The 24,412-nt window shown below is 40.0% G+C and overlaps 1 protein-coding gene across 1 annotated transcript in view; it reads left to right on the top strand.

Annotated features, from left to right (window-relative positions):
- sfswap (splicing factor SWAP) overlaps nt 1-23,488 on the top strand; it is a 31,819-nt gene extending 8,331 nt beyond the window's left edge. Inside the window, exons 5-19 of the mRNA XM_088281821.1 lie at nt 125-350; nt 449-549; nt 1,512-1,662; nt 3,371-3,629; nt 3,805-3,951; nt 4,084-4,177; nt 6,461-6,521; nt 7,401-7,504; nt 7,592-7,727; nt 9,797-9,993; nt 14,450-14,820; nt 15,774-15,905; nt 18,644-18,781; nt 19,074-19,143; nt 22,994-23,488. Of these exons, the coding sequence (XP_088137947.1) occupies nt 125-350; nt 449-549; nt 1,512-1,662; nt 3,371-3,629; nt 3,805-3,951; nt 4,084-4,177; nt 6,461-6,521; nt 7,401-7,504; nt 7,592-7,727; nt 9,797-9,993; nt 14,450-14,820; nt 15,774-15,905; nt 18,644-18,781; nt 19,074-19,143; nt 22,994-23,059 (2,253 nt within the window). The 3' untranslated portion in view covers nt 23,060-23,488. The remainder of the gene's footprint in view (nt 1-124; nt 351-448; nt 550-1,511; nt 1,663-3,370; nt 3,630-3,804; nt 3,952-4,083; nt 4,178-6,460; nt 6,522-7,400; nt 7,505-7,591; nt 7,728-9,796; nt 9,994-14,449; nt 14,821-15,773; nt 15,906-18,643; nt 18,782-19,073; nt 19,144-22,993) is intronic.
- Nucleotides 23,489-24,412: the final 924 nt, after the last annotated feature.

Below are 24,412 nucleotides of genomic sequence, written 5' to 3'. Positions count from 1 at the left end.
GGATTTGAAAACAGTTCTTGTAATTCTCCATCTAGGTTTCCAAAAGTTTCAGAATGTGGATTGTGTCAAAATGGCTTGACTTATGTTTGTATTGACGCTTTTCTTTCAAATGTGTTTATTTTAGCCGGCAACCATCAAGACTCATAACATAATGGAGCGGACAGCCACCTTTGTATGTCAGCAAGGCGCTCAGTTTGAGATAGTGCTGAAAGCCAAGCAGGCTGGTAACTCCCAGTTTGACTTTCTTCGTTTTGACCATTACTTGAACCCTTATTACAAACACATCCTGAGGGCCATGAAGGAAGGTCGGTACAATGTGGCCTCCACCAACAAACAAGAACAACCAGAAGGTGAGAATATGCGCCATCTCCCAGCAACACTCATTGCAAGCTCAACTTTCGGACAAACTGTCAGGTGACTTTTCTTCTCGTCACTTTCTTTGTTGCAGAATCCAATTCTGATGATTCCGATGACGACGGGGATGGCAACTACCTTCATCCAAGTTTGTTCGCACCCAAAAAATGCTCGCGGCTGGAGGAGCTGATGAAGGTGAGCAAGTGTGATGTTTTGGGAAAATGCTTGCTAGGTAGTAAAACTTAGTAAAGAATAATCATAAATAGGGGTGAGACTCAACAAAAATATCCACTTAATTAGAGGCGTTATAATCCATTAATTACTCTCTTTCAATTTAATTTTGGTCAGTGGCTAGAGACAGATTGGACATAGAGTGAGCACTTTTGCACGACCACATCATCCTCGTGGATTATTCATTCTTGCCTTCTCCCAAAAAATGTGTTTTTCTCAATTGAAATGATATTGGTGTCAAACACATTCAAGTTCATGTAAAAGGGTTAGTTCACGAATTGGCCATTAATCACTTCTCATGTGATGTTTGCAAGCTGAGCCGTGATTGGTCATTCCCTGAGCCCTGACCGCATGTCATTTTCAGCAAGTGGCAACATGCATTTTTAAAGCTGTTGATTGTACATGAAAAATAATGACGCTATCAAATTCATTGAGTATTAAGTATTAACTTTTTACGGGTGAAAATAGCAAAATTAGTAAAGTATCGCCGTTAATTGTACCGATTGCATTGTTGCGCTCAAAATGAATTGTTTTAAGTTTTGGGAGTTTTTATGTATTGTTACTTTTGTCTGTTTATATTAATGATTGTTGCAGATTTTTCTCTCATTCGTAGAAGGGTGTTCTAACAGTTCCTGGTGGGTCTGTTCAATCTGATAGCACTGAACATTTGCAAATATGTATGAATTCTCAAAAATGAAAACCTGAACTGATGCTGAAATAAATTTGCTCCCCAGGCAGAGAAAGAACAAACGTGCTAAATGGCAGCTCAGGTCATGTCAGGGCAGTGAATCTGTTGCATCTGGACAGTTGTGATTATCTTAGAAGACGTTTTACCTCTCATCTGAGCAGGCGACATCAGTTCATGCACAAAGCCAAATGTTTGTCTTAACTGACAATTTAATTGTTGTCACTGACCCTGTTTGCAGCCACTTCAAGTGATGGACCCAGACCATCCCCTTGCAGCATTGGTGCGTAAAGCCAAGGAGGAGCAAAATGGCTTGGCCGCAGCACAAACTGCTGCTGTGGAAGTGACAGATCCAGCCGTGTCCAGCACAGTAACGCAGTACACAGCTGACCGTGAGTGTAATCTTGTCTTTTGAAGCATTACAACTACATGTTTGTTTATATTGTAGCCCAAATTGTACATGAGCAAGTACTAGCGGCTATTTAAAAACTGCCGTACTTTCATTATATGCGTTTGATAAATGCCATCCAATGCAAAAGTGTGACTCATCATTTAATATTAGTTAAGGTCTTAAGCTCAGTGATTGTCTTCCGTTGTCTGTTTCCAAGATAAAAAGACGCCTTGCTCGTGTGGATGGCTACAATGTCGTTGGTTAAGTAATGTTTAACTTGGCCTCATCCTTATTTATGGGAGGGTGTGCACGAATTGTTGCAATTGTTTATTTGTACGTCCCCCCCCTGTGTGGTTGTATCATAATAGGTTACATTAATCGTGGGAAGTATTTTGAAATTATATTATTTTTCTTCGTGATTTCAGACCAATCTAATGGTCCTCAGGAGTCTGGTTTGGTGATGGTATTTGTAAGCATTCAAAGGGAATTTCAAGTTGAATGTATTAATTTACCACTCTGTAAGCCGAGAATTTATGCCATTTTACCGTATCTATTTGGCCAGACAATCACGGGAATCCCTTTTGGCCTTTTTGTTCCTCACCATAAAAGTCTTCATCTCACCAATAACACACATTTTTGGAATGACGTCTTGTAGTGTTGCTTTTCCATTTTCTGATTAGGAAAAAATAGGATTTGCCGTTAAAGTTAACTAGTTCAGTGACTCATGTGTTAATATTACCATCTACTCATGACCATTAATTTCCTTGTCCTACTCCTCGTTCTCGCTTCCTCCAGGAAAACAGGCATGATGAAACACTACTTTGTATATAAATTAATTCTTGTAACTGACATGTTTTTGCATAAGTATTAAAAAACATGACAATGAACAATAAAGTGCAACCCGCAAAGCAAGCCTCAGCAGCAGTGAAAATATCACAGCCTCATAATGAGTACCTCTGCTTTGCTTTACTCTTGAGGGCTGAACACAAGCAGTGTACTGATGTGTTGTTCTCAGGAGACCAATTTGAATGCAGCTGCTCACACGACCGCCTCGACTCGATTACGCTCGGCACCGTTTACATGCTCCCTGCCATCTCCCAAACAACCATAAATCTTAAGATGACGCTGCAGTTTGATTCAAATTCTTGGCTTCTTGCTAAAACAGGTTTTTAGAAGGCACCGTTTGACTCTGGAACAGATTGTTTTCAGTTTCATTATTTGCTTAGGTGAAATTTGTTCTTTTAAAAATCTCGACAAATATATGTTCCACTGCGTAGTCATACATGGCTACAGTTCTGTTCGTTCCGAGACAATCTAATCAGAGTTGACCGGGGTTGGGGGTGATTTGCATATGAATGAGATCTGTTACTCTGCTCATGGTTTGATCTACTATGTCTTGCTTGTTTCCATGTATCAAGAGATTTAAATGGCAGTATCAAACTCCAAAAGACATTAATGTGGACGCATAGAAAGCCCTCTATTATGTTATAAATTAATTTGGTCAACAATCCCAAACATTAAGATGCTCTTATTTAATGCACTGCAGTTGAAATGGATGAGCTGCATTTTTTTTCATTTTGTTATTTTTAACCTTGATTGCTGTGACAGAGCTGACACTTGCCTTTTTTGTGACCGCTCAATTTCTTCCACTTACATGAAGAAGCACACTTTAAAACTATTTGCCTCACATGTCCTCCTCTTTTGTACAGCAAATACATCTGCCATGTACTATGGCTATTACATGCTTCCTGATGGAACATACTGCGTCGCGCCACCTCCCCCAGGAGTAGATGCCAGCTCTTACTACAGCAGTGTAACCTCATCTGGGATCACTCCCGCCACTGCTTCTGGAACATTTCCACATCCAGCGACAGCCACTGTCTCTGACAACATTGCCTTAGCATCACCGGCTACTGACCCTTCTCAGGTCACCACATCTGTTGCTGCTGTCACCATTGCAGGAATCAGGTAGCGCATGATTGATTGCATTTAGATCATGTGAGTCATCATACGATGTAAGAAATCAATTGGGTTGGTTAGATTATAGACGTGTGTCTAGATTGAGTACTGAGACGCATAAATGGACGCAGGTCACTAATAAGTTTAACTTGTCCAATCTCTTTCACTTCTGTTCTACTGAAAGCAATTTCAAGGCTGAAGCTGCAGTCGCCACAACCGCTATAATCCCCCCACCCCTGGACATCCAGGCTGTCATAGACAAGCTGGCCGAGTACGTCGTAAGGAATGGGCTGAAATTCGAAGCCAGTGTCCGTGCCAAGAATGATCCACGGTGAGTGTAACCCTGATTCCTTTCACTGCTTTTCCCTTTTCATAATGTAAAAGCACTTAGTCCGCCTTTGGCTTATTTTTCTAGGCGGTGAGATTGTCATACAGTGTGTGTTCTTCACTCTGTCCACTCTAGGTTTGACTTTCTGCAGTCGTGGCATCAGTACAACACCTATTATGAGTATAAGAAGAATTACTTCATGCAGAAAGAAGGAAAAGGCTTGCCAGAGGTATTAATATGTTTTACACGTGACTACTCATCTTTGGGGTATGAATGTACAAGGAAGTCCCCTTTCAGCTTTTCATCCAGCTGTGTCAAACTACTGAACCGTCCTGCCCTGACATAGAATCCTCAGCGTGTATTTTCATTGTGTTCCTCACGTCTCAAATCATAATTGGTATTGTTGTGATCGGTACTGGTTTAAAGTGTTTACCATGAGTGTGTGCGTTGTGCAATTTCATGCAAACACGGACAAAATTAGTGTGGCTAAAAACTAAAAAAAAAATAAAAATGGCACAATTATGAAGACAACAATTGTTCGCATAAGTCGAGTAAACAATACGGAACATCATATTATTCCATTTGTTTGTCTGTAGATAACCGAACAAACGACTGGGTGTTGTTGTTTTTTTTGTTGTTTGTTTTTCTTTCTCTCCCCACTTCTGGAAGGCGGATAGTTCCATTGAAATCGTAGTGACACAGAGCAACACCATCACATTTCTTGTATCACCAGCAACAAGCCAACCAACAATCAAAACAGTGCCTCTCTCCTCACAGATTCATACTTTGTGGAGTCATTTAAATCGGACATGTTATGGACAGTTGTCTTCCTTAGGTTTGTAAACAAATATTTGTCTCTTGAGTGTGTGAAAGCAGAGCAACCAAGCTCTCACCAGACATTAAAAAAAACAAAAGTTTCCCACCTAGGATCAACAAGACTGCACCCCCTCCCCACTCCCTCGATGACCACACTCAACCTTGTCGGAGTCGGCGACAGGCGATTATTTTGTCGCGCAAACATAGTACGGAGTGCTGAGTCATGCTTTCAACCATCTTGCAACCCTGCCACTCACCACACTGGAGGCAATTTCTCTCAAGCAGTCTAAATCTTTTATTCATTTCTTTTCCTCGACATGAATCGTGTTTGTGAGGGGGAAAATGTCTCTGTGCTTGGTGGTTGTCCGTCCGCTCCGGCACTCGACTGACCTGCCACCATCGGCATTGACTTGGCATTCTCCGTGCCGCTTTGACTGTCCTACAAGATGAGCATTTTAAAGAGGAAATGCATTAAACCGTTTTTTTTCCTCCCAAATAAGAAATTCTGTATTATCAGCTTTTCTAAGACGATGTTGCTACAATATAATTGCATTATACATTGACAAATGGTGGTTTTTAACTGCAACCAGCAGAATCACATTCAATTACCTTCATTTTTCTTTCCTCATTTAGAATACATGTTTAATTTCAATGAGGTTTATTAGAACAGACTGAAACCGGCTTGCAGTTAGTTTTTAGTTGGCACTTAACAGTAAAGTCTCAGCCCTCTTTATGCCTTCAAGCCAAATGACCTACACATCCCCCACCATGCTACTTTTATTCAATATTCCTTATCAGGAGCGCATCACCTTTGCAGTATTCATTATGCATATGTTAATCCTGCACAGGGGAAGAGGGGGTGGCCCTGAGAGTGAATAAAAGTTTTCTATGGCCCAATTTGCTTCTGATGAATCTAATTCATTATCTTGTCGGAGTGCAAGCGCTGTGACCCGTAATGACAGAATTTAGGATACAGCTGCTTTGTTATTCTGTCAGGAACCAAGGTTGGCAGGTTTGCATTATGAGTCGTTGGCGGAAGATACCGCCACACTCAGGCGGTTGTTTTTAAGTCCATTTTCTGAAAATATTTTTAATTTACTTGAAATGTGCCTTGTGCTTGCAGCTGATTTGGGCATGTAGTCGATGCACTTGTGATGAAATTGAATACCTTAAAATATGCTCCGACTTGCAGTAAACCAAAAAAAAACAAAAACACATTCTGACTTACTTCAGGGAAAACTAATAATAAAATACTGCCTGCTCTTCCATTAGAGGGTAGCATGCCTTGTGTACAACTTAAGATGCCGCTTTGAAAAGAAGGTTCAATCAGTTAAAAATAAATATTTCAATAAAGTTACAAGGCAGGCATCGGCCCATTGAATTAAACCCTTACCAACACAGAACATTATCAGTAACACAGTTGATGATTTCAGGTCAGGAAGGATTTTTGCTTCATTAAATTTGTACTTGGCCATTGTTTCTCCATAATTGTCTTTTTTCCCTCCGCAGTACTATTTATTATTGAACAGGTTGCTGCATTAGACTTAACTAAATGGAGCAGTTGCGTTCATTAGAATGAAGAATCAACCAGTTCCTATGTAGCAATGTGCTTTGTAACATTGGCATTCTTACCGATTATATAAGGAAACTGTAACACACTTTTGTAATTGTGCCTCTTCTCATGTCTCTTATTTAGATGGGTGAAGGTGGGAACCTCCATATGGAGGAGTCCGGTAGTGATTCTAAAATGAACAAAGGTATTTGTCATCTCCCTTTTAACATTTCTTCCGATGTAAAATGTTTTTTCTTTGCTATACATGAAAGTTATTGCAGTTAGTAATATTTGGCTGAAAATAACTGAAGTCTGCCAAAACTTGATGCGCGTTTGCAAATGAAGACAGTATTTCACAAAGGCAATCAACAGGCAACAGGCCACATAGCAGGCCAGCGAATATGAATAGCTGGAGTGCCGGTAATGATACAAAGAAAATGGCCAACCCCACACAGGAGCCATTAAGGTTTTATTTGAAGTTTCTTTCCTGTGTGAACCAAGGACACTGGTTTATTTTCTGTTTTGAAAATGGAAGTCAATATGACTGCATATGTCCTCCTTGTTTGTTCTTCTTTTCTCCATTTTAATTATCACAACACCAAGCCACTGCTTGCGGGTCACGTTTTATTCTAGCCCACTGAGCATTTAATGCACATGTTCGATATCCTTTCATATAGTTGTGTAAATTTAAATGTTTTCATGTAAAATCAATTAATTGAAATGTATTGATTATTTTCTTTTATAAAAAAATTATCTAATTTGATACTTTTATTTTGAACAATTGCATTTACCTATACATTTTTAGTTTTGTTAAATAATTGGTTGTTTTCTGAGTACATTAACTGAAAATATGATTAAAATAAGATTTTTTTTTTATTTGAAAGAAATTGCAAAAACGTTTTACCAATTAGCCCGAAATTTCTTTATTCAATTATAGATTAAAAAATATTTCATGCTTAAAATCAACAATTTTGCATGTATAAGATGATGTGGCTTTTATATTGTTTTATCTATCTATCTATTTATCGATCTATATTGTCCTTTATAATTTTTTGTCCGTTTTTTTTTTTTTTTACTGTTACAGCTTCTTTTGCACCAATTTGTTTTGCCATCAAGCCAAAGGAAAATGAAATGCTGCCACTGGAGAAAAACCGAGTGAGGTTGGATGACGACTCAGATGAAGACAAGGTTTTGTTTTGCGTTATATGGAAATGTAATCCTCCCTGCAGTGTGATTTGAAGTAGTTTGGCTTCACAAATATTGCATGTTTTACAGTTGCTCGAAAGTGAGAGGCTGCAAGCAGTGGAGGGTGATGGTGTCGAACTGGTTGAAAAAGAGCCGCCGCCACCAGTCAGTGCACCAGAGGAGAAAAGACCATGCCTTAGTTTGCAAGAACTGGAGGCAAAACAAGGTAACATTAAAAACAAACTGTTTAGAATTTATTTTTGTGATCATTAATTCTCCCAAGGAGAAATTCAGTTTTCACTCCAATGGAAAAACTGGATTTCTTTCAAAAAAGAAAAATGTTTTCAAATTTTAATCTGTATCTGTTATAATTATCTACATTCTTATTTTTTATTTTTTTTTTATTTTATTTCTTTTACCATCAATATTTTTCAGTCGGGCAATTGTAACATATGAAAAAGTCATTATTAAGTTGAAAAAGTTTTTAAAATTTAGAATTAGAATGAGGTCAACAATATCACTAATAGTAACCTTTGCAACAATTTGAACAACAACAAAAACAATGCTCATTTTAATTGCTCCTGTTGATTTATTTATACGCATAAATTTGTTCTCATGTCGCAGTCCTCATGTGAATTTTTATATTGCTGGTGTAAATGGTGTTATTTGTAACAGCCACATGACATGGGCTGGCAAAAATTACATAATACTTTTTTATATATGTACAGACACGTTTAATGTCTTGGTACTAAATGCTATGTCATTCTTTTTTTTTTTAATATAGCTATTTACAGTTGTAAATTGCTTTCCAGAAGAGATTGATTTCACTCTCTCTAAAGACAGTGTACATATTTAAATGGGCTTTTTTTAGAATGTATTATAGGACAAGGGGCTGAGGAAGTGAGTAAGAATCTGCCCTAGATCATTAAGACAGATGCCAACTCGAGACTGGAAAGACAAACACACAGTCCGTTCAGACAAACGTGCTACTTTTTAGCATTGAGGGAGCTGACAGGTCCACTTGCGGTTCAACGGACAAGTCTCAAAAGGGTCTATTTTTCCGGGCTGACAGACCACCAGAGAAAGAGGTTTGAAAAGCCTTAATAAATAGCTAACGGAATTTGCACGGCTGTATTGCAAAGTGACCGTCAATCAGCGCGTCGAACTTGATCAGATATTCTAACAGGACAATCAGTGGCAGGCAGCTGAATGCTAATCTGTATCGATGGGCTGGGTGGTTTCCAGTGATACGTTTAGATAGCAAGTATTTCCCAGCGATGTCCATGTGTTTCATGAAATGTTGAACATGTTCAAGATTTCTTAGCAAAAACATCTTTGCAACCGTTTGCAGCCTTGAATGACATCTAAGGAAAGGCCCATTGGACGTTGATTATTTCTGATGAATAGTTATTTTATGATACTTTATATTTTATGATGATAGTTTGATCCCTGCAAAAAAAAAAAAAAAACCTAAATTTACTGTTCCTTCCGTTATTTCTTGAGGTGAAATGCATTGTATAAAAGTCCACTGGATAAAACAATCGCGACTTTTGGAACAGACCTTTATTTTGGTCCAATATCCATTTGGCCATGAATGATCGTGTTATATAACCATTATTACCAACTGCAAATCTACATTCTATCTATTACTCCGTCGAACAGGATCATTATCTTGATGGTTTTGTGTACCCTTAAAATGGTATCTTATGTGCTTGTTTTTCCACATGCGCTTTCTTTATCCCTTCCTGTCTTGTCTCATTTTGCAGGTTTGCGAGCTTGTTCACATTGTCTTTTACCCGTTTCTGTCACTCTTCTCCTTTTCTCAGCTCTCGGGCTGTGAATTTATTCCACCCCCATTGTCATGCAGATTTCTCCACGCCTCTTCTCACATGCCTACTTCTTCGTTTCATACTCCATCACAAATCGCTTCAGATTATCTGCCACCACAACATAATATTTCTTAGCAATAAGAGGAGGCAAATCAAACCAAAACATCCACTTTTGTTCGGGTGTGGGAAATGAATCTTATCTTCTCTTCCTTTTCTTTTTCTTTTTCCCCCACTTTGCTACTCATTTGTGTATTTTCCTACTGGCGTTCACGTTCTTGCCTTACAATCCTCCTGTTGCCCATTATTCATCATTCCTTCCTGGAATGGCATGGTTGCATTAAGTGTCTTTATTTCTTTCCTCCCTGACCAACATCTAGCAGAAATATATTTAAACAGTGGGTAAAAAAAAAAAACGTTATTGGGAAAATATAACCGTCTGTTTGCTGTTTTTGCCCTTTCTTCTCAGCCAAACAGAAACTGGAGGATCGTCTAGCAGCCGCAGCCAGAGAGAAGCTGGCGCAGGCATCCAAAGAGTCCAAAGAGAAACAGCTACAGGCGGAGAGGAAGAGGAAGGCAGCGCTATTCCTCCAAACTCTCCGCAACCCATTAACGGGGGAGCCAGAGGCCAAGAGAGCTGAACTAGACTTATCCACACAGCTTGAGGTAGATAAATGTTTGATAAAGGAGCTTCGGTAATTGTCATTGTGTTCATGTTCGTACATAATTTAACCAGACCATTAACCTACTCGCCCTCCCTGGAATCATGGCTAAGCAATTCTTAAAGGAACAAATGTTTGGCACCTGAATGAGGCAGTGCTCGTCCATCTTTGCACATAATGCTACTTTGTTCCTACACATGCGGAAAAAAGTTGTACCGCAGAGCTTATCTGCCACCATACATTACTTTCGAATGTCAAATGTCAAAGTCACATTTTATTCTTCCCGGCTTTTCTATCCGCTATGAAAGGTAACAAAGTGGAGAGAAAGAAGCATGATAATAATATTACCTCATGTTATTAAAATAAACTCTTAACGGTGTAAATAAATAAAATGCAAAGTAATTAAACAGTCTTCAATTCAATAGATGTCTGGTTTGTGCACCTCTGCCACCTGGGGGCAGTATAATCCTGACGTAGATATACGTGGAGCCGTCTCAGCTCCTCAGTAAGCTGAAGTAATACTTGTTCTAGGATAAAGAATTAAATGCCTGAGTCGTATTAATAATTCGTCTTCAAATATCTGCTGCTCCAAGGGTTGCGAATGCAGCGACACAAACGCTGTTTGTTAGCCTCTTTGTGGCGTTTCCATGTGTTAGCATTATGGTAGCATGCTTTTAAGGCAAATTTATGAGGTTGTTTTAGATTTTATTCACATTCTTTTTATTGTTTTAAACCGATCTGTCTTGGTTTTATTGTACATTTCACAGTTTACTTATAATACAATAGTGTTGATAGTGCGATGCGATTTGCACGCAAAGTATTGTTCAATAGTCTTGTTTCATGGATTAGAGAGCAAGTGCAGTCGTTAGTGTATTATTTATTTGTTAATGTTTTAGCAATTTTATTGTTCATTTTGTTTGTGTCGGTTAACTACAATAATCTTAAACAATTTGACGTCATCCTGAACAGGTACTTGGATTACTTTTTACGGTCTTAAGTTCTTAATGTAAAGGGAAAAATACCTTCCAATCATTTTATTTACTTTTTTATTATTACTGTTTGGTTGTCCAAATTTAACGGTTAGTCCAAAATGATTTTGATGTTAGGTGATTTTCATGTGATTTCTTAGTGACAAAGAAAATAGTTTTATGTGCATCCATGAATCTTTGTGAAAGAACGTGCACAATCAATAGTAAACTAGAAACAATAAAACTAGGTGGCACCGTTCAAAAAAATGTTTTTACATTGTAGTACCCTTTTCAAGGTAAGTGTACCGTTCTTATTTAAGGCGGTGCAGAAATAATAGGTGAGTTAAGTTTCACAGGAAAGTTGCAATGATTATGAAATTTAAAAGCAGTCTGACAAACTCAAAATCCTGACCCGTGAATACAATTAGAGGCAGTCTTTTCATGTGCAAATTGGCTTACTTGACGGATGACAGTTCCTGGTTGGAATGTGTGTAAAGCCGGCTTGCTACCTTGTAGGCCAGGTGTGTTTGTGGCATTTCTGTCTCATTTCTGTTGCACCTCTCCAGATGTTCTGTGACTTCTTCTGCGGCCATCAAAGAAAAAAAAAAACAGTCCTCTCACTCACTGTGAAATTGTACTTATGTACCAGCAAAATTTAAAGTAGAGGATAGAGTAGTCACGCCTTAGCCTACTTTGTCTGAATAGCATGACGTGTTGGAAAACTCTGTTTCCAATTTAGTGAGAGCAATTTGGGGCAAGGCTTTTCTCTTTTTGCACCAAGACAGTCCAGTTCAATGAGTAAGGTGCACAAACCCATGACCGAAAATCCTTTATTTCAAGATCACGTGTTTGTCAGTTCTTTTGTGTTGTCGATCTTGGCTTGCCCTTTACATTTTGTACAAACATGAGTCCCATTTATCTCCCAACTTCTCTTGCGGAAAATGCCATCTATAACAAATGTTAATGAATGCATTAAAATGGCATCAATTACAAATGTTAAAGCTGAAAAATTTAAGACTGCTGTTGAGCTTTTGTGAATCCACATGCGATTTGTATTTTACTATCTAGTATTTTAGCCGAGAGGTTTGCATCTGCTATTTAGGCGTATGGTCTAGAAATCATCAATCATTTGCACATTTTGGATGATGAGAACCACTGTGGCACTCCTAATCTATAATAATGTACCTACCATCAACACAACACATATTTATTGTTCTTCTTGCTAGCGTTCCAACTTTAGTATATCTTGCCCAAGCAGGTGAGACACTCGACATTTTTTCAGTCTGGTGTTGGGATAAGCTTCCCATAAGTCAGACCTAATTTTAAACAAAACTTGCTTCCCGTCATTTCATTATCTCTGCCTTAGCGCAGACTCCCGATAACGTGCCAACAGAAAGGTGTGATAAATATTCCTCTCCCGACTTTCCTGACTGTTTTTAAATAGCTATTGATTGTCCTATGCACCCAGCACTCCACTTTGCAGACGTTGCCCCTTTATCTCATTTGCCTCCTGCTTTCAGCTGCTTTCTCCGTCATCCCGTCTGTTGTCCTTCATCACACCCCCTTGCCATTTGTTTAGTGTTCTGTCTATTTCCACAGTTATTTACTAGATTGAAAAGAAGTGGACAACTTTTCCACCGCTATATGCCAATTGTGTTTGAATGGAACTTTGATTTTGTTCATTCCATTTGATCCAACTGTCAGTTATGGTTTGATGATGAAGCATCATCCCCAAATAGGAAGTTTCCCCGAGTTCTAATCCTTTTTTTTTTTGGCCTACATGTACTCACTCTGTGTGAATGTTTACATCAGCATGAAAGTAAATAGAACATGTAAAGTAGGAGGAGTAGTGGTGCCCCACAGATTGCACTTCTGAAATGGGATGACCTCAATAGCAACTGAAGCCTTAACCCTGAAAATGAAATTTGACCTTGCAAGATTTAAGGTCATGTTTAATCCACTGATGGACCGAGGCCATCTTTACAACAGCCATTCATCCACAGCCATCCAAAATAATGTGAACAGGCGGGGCGGCACTGGAGTAATTAAAGGCGCTCTGCAGCTTAGCCAAGCATCTCCATTATATTGTTTTCTAAACAATGGTTTTCAATCAGAAGAATATCAGTTTTACAGAGGGTACTTGAAGTAATACATTTGCAAGAGAATTAAGATTTGGGCTGGCCTCACCAGGCCATTTGATTTCCATGCTCCATTTGGACTTCTTATTGCTGCAAAGTGCTCAATCTTTAGCTCTTAAAAAAAGAAAAGACGCAAGAGGAGATTTTCTTGGTTTCATTATTCCCTTCTCCCGATACAGATCCTGTGAGAAGTTTACATACACTCATCATGGATAGCACATAACTGATGAGCTACTATCTACACTTGTACCCGTTTTTGTAGTCTCCCTTCTCCAACTAACCTGCTTCAAACAATGAAATCATCAGCCGGATAATAATAGTGATCATTTGACTCAGGTGTGTTGGAGGAGGGAGACTTCTAAAGCAAGCAGGAGACGGCAGCCCTCAAAGACCGGATTTGCCCACTCCTGATGTAGACTCTGTCGGAACAAAATCCAACATATTTTCCGTTCTTTATCCAAATTTTATTTTTCAAAGTTATTGAAATTGTATGTTTCATAATCATTCCAGTCGAGATAAGAAACAGTTTAAATTCATTATTTATTTATTTTTTGCACCCAAGTCTGTCCAATTATTAGTTTTTATGTATCTGTCGATACCTCATCAACACATCACGAAGAAAGAAAAAAAACTGCCAAATTCTTACCTTAATTTTTCCTTCGATTACAGACATCCCAATATGACAACTTTTTATATGGCTGTAAGTCAGCAGTGATTCAACGCACGTAAACAGGTCAAATATTTTTATCTTGACTTTAGAAAGCCGATGAACTGGAAAAAAAAAAATAAATATCGCCATCAGCCCTGATTTCTGATCACATCCTCGGATCAGCACAACTCCGATTAAATGGCCCAAAAGAGTATGCCTATGATGAGCTGTATGTGGTGAATTCATTTTGTTTGAATAGGCTTTGTAAAACCATAAGTAACACATGTGTGTGACTTGAGATAATCCTGTAATAGCACCATCCTCTACACCCAGCTGGCCTTTTATCCTTCCTGTCCCACTTTACTGATTCTGTACACGTTATACTGCACTGGAAAAATGATGGTGTCACCACCGTGTAAAAGCGCTGACAGACACTGTACATTCATTCTTTCTACCCAATCTGCCATTTACACTAAGCTCTTGCATCTCACTAAATGGAAGGCCTTGTTATTGATTGTAAACAGAGAAATAAGGCTTTTGGGAATTCCTTTTCTCTCCTTTGCATCAAATTGACAGAGACTGTTGAATTCAATCAATGAAACGTCTTATTGTGTCTTTCAAATAATTACTAATAGAACTCAGTGCAATTGTGACTCCAAAGCAGAATTCCCTTACTGAATTTACCCGCTCCTGTTCTGCTTTTAGATGCAAGAGGCCCTCTCTGTTCTGTCTGATCTACCGCTGTCGCAAACGTCCTCCGCGACACCTGCGTATCTTAAGGATGAAAGGTCTCACACTGGGAGCCGAGGAAGCCGTCGCAGCAGGGAGGCGCCGTCCTCGTCGCACTACTCTCCATCCCGAGCTACAGACAGAGACTCAAAAAAAGGCAGACACCGAGACAGCGATCGGGAGAGACGCAGAGATCGAGAGCGGGAGAAAGACAGGAACAGGGACAAGGAGAGAGATAAGGACAAAAAGAAGAAAAAACACAAGAGGAGGTCACGGTCGAGATCCACGTCAAGGCCAAAGAGCAAACACTCTGTTTCCAGTGCCTATAGGAGGTCGCACAGGTCACGGTAAGACTCTCTAAAATTCACCAATCGCGTGTACAGACTTTGCTTATTTGTTATTTATAGCACTGGAAAGTGCAAGTCTGTTGGATTTCGTCCTCATCTCCAAACTTGCTGCATATGTCTACATAGCTAACCTCTAAAGAAATGTTACTCAAACTTCCTTTTTCTAAGCAATTTCTTTTGAAATGGTGTCTACAACAAAATGGCCTTGTTCCAAAATCAAATCAGTCCACATAATTTTCATCACCAGTGTTGATTTTGTTGACAAAAGTGTTCTTCCCCGTTATAGTCAAGGGTCCTTTTCTGAGTAAATGAAATGATCACTTCATAAAAATGCATTTCCAAGGACTAAATCGATGATATTGACTTTCTCGTCAGTTAATAAAAATGAGACAAAAAGTCTGCCAGAGATGAGATCCAGTCACAACTAATTTTGTTTGAAGAGGCTGGAGGAGTTGACGAGAACCAATCAGGGACAAGGACATAGTAACGACAGATGTTGATTTGAAAGAGTGTTTGTTTCGAGTAATACATAATGTGGAGCTTAAAGCGTTTTTTTCAAACATTTTTTTGAATTGCAATTCAGTTTTAATAGCTATGTTGGTACCATGCATGCATGGATGGATGGGGGGGGGGGTCAAGAAACATTCTATTTTTCTTTCGTCCTGTTGAAATCAGATGGTTTCAAGGAACTCTCATTCAAGTGATCCACTCTCCATTTCAACCCCTTTACTGCACGGTACACCATTGGGTTATTTAGACCATCAAATCAGTTTTTTCTTTTTCCCAACCAGATAAAAATGCTAATTTAAAAAAGCTCCTGGGATGGCCAACAAAGGCAGTAAGGGCATCAGTTGTATTTTTTGTTTAATCGCCAATCCGCACTGCACCGTTATAAAAAAAGACCTAGGAGTGTCGCTTGCGCTTTGTCTTACTGTTTTTATTTGTTTGACAAGATCCCGCTCACACTCTCCGGGCAGAAGGGGCCGGGCGGTTGCATCACCAGAAGGGAGACATGATATCAAGGATCGCGAGTCCCGTCATCACAGTGGCAGCTCCAGCCTGCCCAGGGAGCATTCTACATCCAGGTGATGTTACTAGCTCATGCTGTACGCTTTCGGAGCAGTGTCAATAATCATCGCCACCATAGTGGCAAATAAGCTATATTTCTGACAAGTATCGCTCTCACAAAGGGTTGACAAGTAGTAACTAACAGAAGGTGGAGAAGCCATGCTAGTTGCTAAGCTAACCTACGATTGACATGGAATCATGAAAACCCCGGAATTTAGTGCTTTGGTGACCGAGTACACTTTTCACAGAAGTCCGTTAAAGCGCAGCGTGTACTACTTTGATTAGCAAAATAGGTAAAAAGTGTCTTATTCACTGCAACATAGCTGAACGGGATCAAAACTGGAAACAAATTATGTTATGCCATACGTCAGCCGGGGGAGTGGCCTAGAAGATTGGAACTATTAATATAATTTAAAATAATTATATCAGAAGTCTTATTTGTCAGTTTGTTTTGACATCTGCTCAAAAACATGTCGCAAAATTACATTGCCGTTTACTAACGGACCATACCATCCATTAAGAAATACTCACTTTAAACAAAAAATTAAATTTGTTTGAAATGGCCTCACTGAAAATGTTTCTAGACATGAAAACAGTTTGCTGCTCTGCGCTGTGTGAATTTTAGGAAAAAAAAACTTGATGTTTAAAAAGAAAACCAATTGTTCGTTCCTAATATTGTCGTATTTTTGGTTTACTAAAATCCGTGGTTCAGATCCCTCTGCTTAACCTGCCAATAAATCGCTCCTCAAAATTAGAAAGTTGCTCCTCAATTTAAGTCAGTGATGAGCAATACTGCTCCACAAAGAAAAAAAGATTATTTCAAGCCACATATTGTGCCATTTTAATTTTTACTGAAACACTTTTAGCAGCGTCAAGACAATTGTAGACTCAACACAACGTTGAAAGTAATTGTTTGCTACACGTTTACTCTTGAGTAAGCTTTTGTTTGATAAACTGACTGACTCCGTTAGACACCGAATGAACTGAAAGCTAATTAAACACTGTGAAGAGTCTGCACTGATGTAGACCTTGCGTCGCCTATTTCGCAGTCACATCAAATTAATTCAACAGGGAAACTAGCTTCATGCTAAAATCAACAGTAAATCAATAAAAGCAATCAATTGTACAAATGTAGCCTTGGGTGTCCCATTTAAAGACATTGATACACCTCTGTCACTGCCTGGCAGCCTGATAATCAGCATAACGTTCCGTTGTGGCTTTGATCAGCGGAGATGTGGCGAATAATTCCCTGCCTGAAACAAGTAGCAAACACAAGACGGAGGGTACTTTAACCTGACAAGCTGCAGTAAACTTTCCTTGGCTTCTTTTCATTTCCATTCGGAAAAAATAAAAAGTGAGGCAAACGGTATAGAATCTTGGGAGGTAATTGTACAACGATTGTGTTAATCACGTCGATGAAAAGCCATTCAGACCAACAACCTACCATGCGGCAAACACCACCACCGACGAGGCCAAACAGGAGCCCAAATATACTACACTCTTTGACCATCAGTGGAACAATTATTAAAAAATAAAAATCAAATTCCCTGAATCCGGTTTTGGTTTTGATTCTGCGCGTGCCATTTAAAAGCAAGATGTATGTTTTGATAGCGTGTCTTTTCCAACTGGTGCTTAAGTGCAGTATGTTCTCATGTGGGGAAAAGGAACCACGCCAAACTGAGAAAAATTGAGCTTAGCTCGCTAATAATGTGCATTAGAAAAATGACATTTGAGTCTCTCTGTTCTCAATGGCCCTGTCCACTTTCCCAGAATCATCATGACGGGAAAATGGGCAGATCGTTCATTTGGATTCTCACTTTGGTGGAACATGCATTGCATCTGGACTCTGACTGTGTGTAATTTTTAGGCCATTGTGTTATCAGCGTGCGTCCACCTCCAGGTGGTTGCCATGGTAACGTTGTGCCAAAATTTAGTGCTTGCCGTTGTCGCGCTTATGTCTGTTTAAAACAATGACTGAAAAGTGGAGTCGGAAAATGCAAGCATTCGAAGCTCAGGAAATGGGGCTGTGTGTCAATTTACAGTTAGCATTAGCTTTGTCCAGCTAACACAAGCACATGTTTATAAAATTGCAATATAAAGCTTGACAAGATGGATTTGCAAACACTGAACCTTCATTCTTGTCAACTGGTCTTGAGGGGGCGTTGGTCTTTTAAGAATGAATGTGCTTCCCCATTGCTAATTAGCGTTACCTTCTGCACTAATAAAGCAAGAGTTATGCTCAGTTTATCAATTAGAGCAGCTCTCAATCACAAGTGCGGCTGATTTAAGTCACTTGTACCACCCCCTCTTTTTCACTCGGAAAAGGAGCAGTCGTCTCTTGTCAACAGCATCCCAAGTGTTTGCAAATGTCAAACCAATAATGCTGCTTTCTCTGAAGTATTTATGAATGTATTCCCTTGGCGCAGTAGTAGACCTCTTCCTGTTTTCTGGAGAGCAGGAAATCTGTCATGAGCAGATGTTCAATATAAAATTTTAATTGTTTTTTTTTTTTTGGTAGCGGTGTTGCTAAAATAATGGCAATAACTATTATTAGTGCCTCGCGGTGTTTAATGTGCTTTTGTCGACATGCTAACAAAAGTGACGCGAACTGGAACTGACAGGTTTTTCCAAGCATTAATTTAGAAAGCAGCAATCTGCTGAGCATACAAACCCATCCCCTATTTTAGATAAATTATGGCTGTCTCCCCTCAAAATGTTTAAGAGCCCTCTATTTGTCAAAATAATTTTTGCGCAGGTCTCCTCTTGTAAAAAGCAAGAGCTCCATTTCCTTAGGAATGAAGAAGACAGCAGGCTCCTCTGTTTCCCCTTACCCATCAACCATTAGAGCTTTGTCAGCATCATCAAGCCCCGTCTCCAGCCTGGCCCAGTCCAGGTAAGCCCGCACTTTGCTTTCCCGCTCTAGTCAGTATCAGTCTGTACATTCTAAGCAATCTTGCCCACCATTGATGTGACAGTTGGTGGTTGCTTGTTGATGTCCTGCAGGAAGACACGGCCGTTCCTTTTCTACAATTTGTTCCAGATTTCTGCATTGCGTTTAACATTTTAGAACATAACATCCATATTGTATGACTCCTCCCGTTCACCCGTTCGTTTTCTTTCTTCTTCTTCACTGCCCTGCTTTTTGGTTTTTGTTCCACACCACTTGTCCTCTTGTCTCTCTGCAGGGGTGCTTCTCAGGAGAAAGAGCCTGTCTCCTCTTCCATAGTATCTGCTGTTCAGTCCAGAATTACTCAGGTATTGTGCTCCTTGCAAAACATCACAATCAGAATCCAGCCAAAATAACTATTACTCTTACGTCCACATATTGTAAGATGATTATTTTCCACGATCAAAGAGCAAACAAATTGGAGGTTGAAGAAAATTGTCAACTTAGTTTCCACTGCTTTTCCCGAACATGAATAGTTCCTTTTGAATCAATCTGCAGCGATTTCAAAGCCTTTTTGGTCCACAACCAGGAAAGAAAGCGGAACAGAGTTTGGACAGGATGCCCACGGTTTGATCAAGTCTAGTAGCATGAAACCTCACATAAATCGTAACCACCTGTACTCATGTTGAATGTTTTATCAAGCGCATTGCTTTCAGTGGAAGAATGACAAGAGTGACACTTCCTAACATTTGAAAATAGAAATGTTTTGCATGCACTTAAGAGCTTAGAGCACTAAAATTAGGAGGTCCAAGCCACACTAAGGGAAACGGGCAGCTTTTAAATGATGGAACAGTGGGCATGCTGGGTAGTGTGGTGCCTGTTTCAAATATTCACCGTCATCCTTCTGTGAAAGCACAACACATTAGTCAATGTAATCGTGCGCTCCCTCACCCAAATATACTCTTGACCTTGGTCAACACTCTCTCCGCTCTGCCCTATTTAACTTTACAGTGTCAAATTTATGGCGCCCATCAAGCTGCTTTTCATAATCGGATGCACACGCACTATCATTCCTGCAAGCAAAATGTATTGTCTGAGTGTGGAAAGCTGTCAATTGGAATGTTTGGTTTGTTGTTGGGTAGTTAGTTGGGCGTTTATGGCGCCCCACGTGCGTCTCCAATGGCGTTTCCGGTAATGACTGCCCAGCCACTGCCCTGTTACCAAATCACGACTTGGACTTATTGAGGGAAGCAAAACATTCACAGCTCCTCTTGCCTGTATGACAGCACGGCTCTCTAACTCCTGCTGTTCTTTGCCGAGCAATTGTAGTCACAGCCACTTATTACAACTTCAACCCCCACCTGTGATGTTTTACAAACACACCGTGAATAATTCAACACTTTCTAATAGCCTTGTTGCTAGTCACCTCATCCCGCCTCGTCGCTGTCGTGTTTCTTTCTCGTCTGCTCATCCTCACTGCTGTTTGTTTGTTACATATGCAGCGTTATGCCTCCCATCCTGCAGCATTTTGTCTTGCATACTTGCACTTGCATCAATTTTATGCTTATCGCACCCCCATCCACCCTTTTTAGAGTATTTTTCACCATTAACATAGCCGGGTTTAAGGCTAGGCTGGTGAACGCAAAAAAAAAAAAAACGCAACCAAAAATATGAATGTTTTGTTGAGGCGGTGCTGCTTTGTCAGGATTTTAATGATTTGAGAATCAATTTGGCTGCTGTATCACTAGCACAAAGTGAGCCTCGGTTATTTTAGTGCAACCATACCCTAAAGAAACCTCACTCCTGTCGCTCTTTTCACCATACCGTTGCACTAAATTGGCACATCAGAGACGCAGGAGTGGAGCCGACATTTATTTGTCTGTGCCTTTCGGACAGAATTCACAGAAGGCAGGACATTGGTCCTGTCCGTATTGCACTTGCACTCAGTTCTTGCAGATTTGCTCATTGAACCAATTAGATAAGTAAGCCATGCAAAGAAAAGTGCTTTCAATGAGCGTGTGGTGCGCATCTTTACACTCTTGTCTTTATTTCCCCTGCCAGACTAGTGGGGGTCCACCTTTGTTATGCCTGTGATATAATGTCAAGCCAGAAAATTTGCAACATCAACTCCCCATTTCGCATCGGTACCTAACACACAGTCAGAACAGTCAGGGAAAAGCCAGCTCACATCGGCATGACTGCACGGTGGATAGCTACATGATTACTTAATTTCACTTTGATGTTAATGGCTTTGTTATTAATCATGGTGATAAGCAGTGTTTACGGAATCCCTGGAAATAATCACATTTCTTTGGTGCGTTTTTTAAGACTAAAAAAAAAATCTGAATCAAATTTTATTATGTAAATGCACTAATCATGTCAATGATGGATAAATTTCGATATGTAACACTTTCCATGAATTTCAAATTTTCACATTCCAATGATGAACATTCCAAGGAAATCACAATGCCCTATCAATGATGAGCTGCTTTAGAACAGGCCCGCTGGCTACTCAGGTGGTCCTTCGGGCCCACCTGGTGCCCGTGGGCTCCACATTGATAGCCTCAGTCTTGATACGTCTCACTAATTGTCTCAAATTGAGTCAGCGGCAATAAATAGTTCAAGCAGTTCCTTCAAGCAAAGCTGAATCAGATCTTGCAGGAGCTGACCCAGGCTGTTGGAACGTGACATGCGACGACAGTCGAGGTGGCACTAGCTGCAGGCATAAGCGAAACGATAATCAAAGGCAGAATAAGAAATGAGAATCGAAAAGCCTGCAAGCAGCTCTTTGTGGCAGACTAACGGTGGCTGGTGGGCTGACTCGGGCACACCTTGACATCAAGCTCTCACACCGTGCGGAAGAAAGTGTGGCTCCGGGCACTGCGTAGGCACCATGTCAGCATGAGACATCACTGACAAGTGTGTGTTTAGTGTACATTTCCAGTCACCGGAGGTTGGAGAGGGGAGGGCGGGGGGGGAGGGTGAAACGAAATGGCCTTTTGAATGATTTGATATGACAACTCCGGACTCCTTTGCGATTACAGCTGTTAATTTGTCTCCTCTTTCAGAAGATCTCAAGGGTGGGTATTTGTCCATGTGCGAATGAATCACTCCCGGGATGTGAGCTAGCGCATCCTCCGAGAGGAAGGGAAATGAAAGCGCTAACTAAAGACACTCCGTGACTGCCGGCGATATGGTGCCCGACTATAGAAGGGTTTGGGCGATATTGTGTGTGCGTTGAACAAAAGGCAGGAAGTGTATTCCGAAAGAAGAAAAAGGGGCTCCCTTCGCATACACCAACTGGAAAAACATGCCTCTTGTCGGCACGCAAAGGGTTTTTTGCATGTTTGTAATATCTGCTCTTGCAATCCATGCTGGTAAATCCCCAGTTTGCTTCCGCAAAGCGTTGTGCTGAAGGAGGTCTCTCAACTTCTTATTAAAAGAGGCTGTGCCCAGCCAGAGGGACACCGGGAAAACAGACCAGCCAAGGACATCCAAACTTGGTCGACTGTGGAAGAGAGAACATCTATATTAGTGATGTCAAACTCAGTTTCATCACAGGCCACTGCAGATTTATGCTTGGCCTCCGAGCGCCAGTTGGAACTGTGGAAAATCTCTATGAACTCTTCATGGTACAAACTGTTCAGTATTAGATGATAGCCCCTGCATTCGATTAAACTGGGCAGCCACTAATTTTAATTTTAATCACGGATGGCGTTGGCGTTTCAAAAAGATTAGAGCTTTTTTTTTTCTAGCACATCAGGTAAAAACCAAAAAAGGAGGAGCAGCATTTGTATTTACTTCTCGACGTGGCTGTTGGTTAAGGTTATAAAGATTTGAGCGAGGCCAGAAAATGGACCACTGAGCAAAATGAAGACTGCTGAGTACAATTGTACAGCGTCCACAGCTTCGGCACAGTAAGAGGGTGAGCTAACACATTAGCATGAGTGGCCATTTTTGTCAATTCTTTTTTCAAATTTGACAATATTGCGGCAGCACCAAATAAATGACTGACCAAGCAGCAGTGGTTTGTTGGCAAACTTGAACACCCGGTTGTCCAGGTACTTGAAGCTATACCGGTGGCTTTGCAGTGGAAAAGATGTTTTCAAGTGTCAAAGCCAGCGTCATGATTTAGCCATCCTTATATTTGTGCCAATACAATTCAAGTTTTTCCTCACTGAACTGACCCTTGTTTTTTTTCCGTCACTCTCTGTTTAGGATCTAATGGCAAAAGTGCGTGCCATGCTTGCCTCGTCAAAGGTTTTCCAGCCTCCCACTTCTTGAAGACAGACTTGGCCGTCTACTAACTGATCACACTTCGTTTCCTGGAGCTTCCTCAGCTCGAGAGTCTTGGAGTTCCTTTTTGTCTATCATCGCTTCATCTCTGAGATTCAGATTGCCTCAAGTCACCCGCTCAAGATGAAATCAAATTTGACCGCCAACTTGAGAAAGTGGCTCGGCAGTTGATGGTTCATTTCCACAGTTTTCTTTTTTTTCAGGTCTCAAATACATTTGTTGGGACATACCAAAGATTGTGATGCTCCTTCTATGAAGGATATTCAGTATTCACATCTGTCACATCTACTTTTCACCTCCAGAACGCACCTTTCTTTATATATTTGACTTTTATACTTGCCCTCAGGGCTAGTGTGGCCTTGTATTTCTGTTCCTGATCCAAGCTGTCAATAAAGTTGAATTAATAATTCTGTCACAGCCCAGACTCGAAGTGAGTTTTCATTCTTGATTGCTGGCCAATCTAAATATTGTGATGTTTTGCTGTCCTGATATATGTGAAACCCAAAATCACAGGTTGGTATTCTTCATTTCCCTTCATTTTGATGGAGACTGATAAGAGGGAAGAGTGTTTCTTTCCCTCAAACCGAAATCACTGACTAAGCTGTGACGTTGACGATAAAACCCCACAAGCCAATCCGTTCGTTGTCTGATATCCTCCGGATGTTTGAGTCTAAAATGGCACTAGTGACCAACAGTGCAGTGAAACTGGGTGCACAAATCTTTTTCAGACTTCTCCCCAACATCCGCAGGCAGAGTATAAGCTCATAAAAAGAGTAAATGTTCCGAAAGATGGCCTGGTTAAGACCCCACAGAGCCATAAGATGATCAGCAATAAATTCTCTTATAGACAAGCCATAAAGAGACCGTGAAACAGATGCGATGCTGTCTGTCTGCCAGCAACACTGGTGTTGCCTGTTTTTTTTTATTATTTTTTTTTTTATACTTTTTAAACAACTCCGAAAATGTAAGCGTTTTATTAAATCAAACCTTGATCATGGGATTAACTTTGACCGGTTTCACACCAAACATGAAATTAATTGATGCTTTTTCAGCAAACAACTGGAATGAAACTTTGGAACAATTCCCATGAAATAAAACCTTTTTCAAACGTGTTCTTTAAATGATTTTAATTTCGACAGTTTAAGCCGTGAAAACTTAATTTTGCACTAGGGCTGTGCAATTATTAATCGATATTCAATTACGATTATCACACTCAACGATTACAAAATTGGCATAATCGTCAAAAATGATTATCATATACAATATATGTTATTCAACAAAACATTGTTAAAATATTACAAATTTTATAATGTCTAATATAGTCAGTATACTTGAGTTCAA

The sequence above is a fragment of the Idiotropiscis lumnitzeri genome, chromosome 18 (assembly GCF_059441095.1).
Source record: "Idiotropiscis lumnitzeri isolate Australia: NSW breed Sydney's pygmy pipehorse chromosome 18, RoL_Ilum_1.0, whole genome shotgun sequence".
NCBI classification, from domain to species: domain Eukaryota; kingdom Metazoa; phylum Chordata; class Actinopteri; order Syngnathiformes; family Syngnathidae; genus Idiotropiscis; species Idiotropiscis lumnitzeri.
Note: the sequence above shows the minus strand (reverse complement) of the source record. Positions and strands in the feature narration are given on the sequence as shown.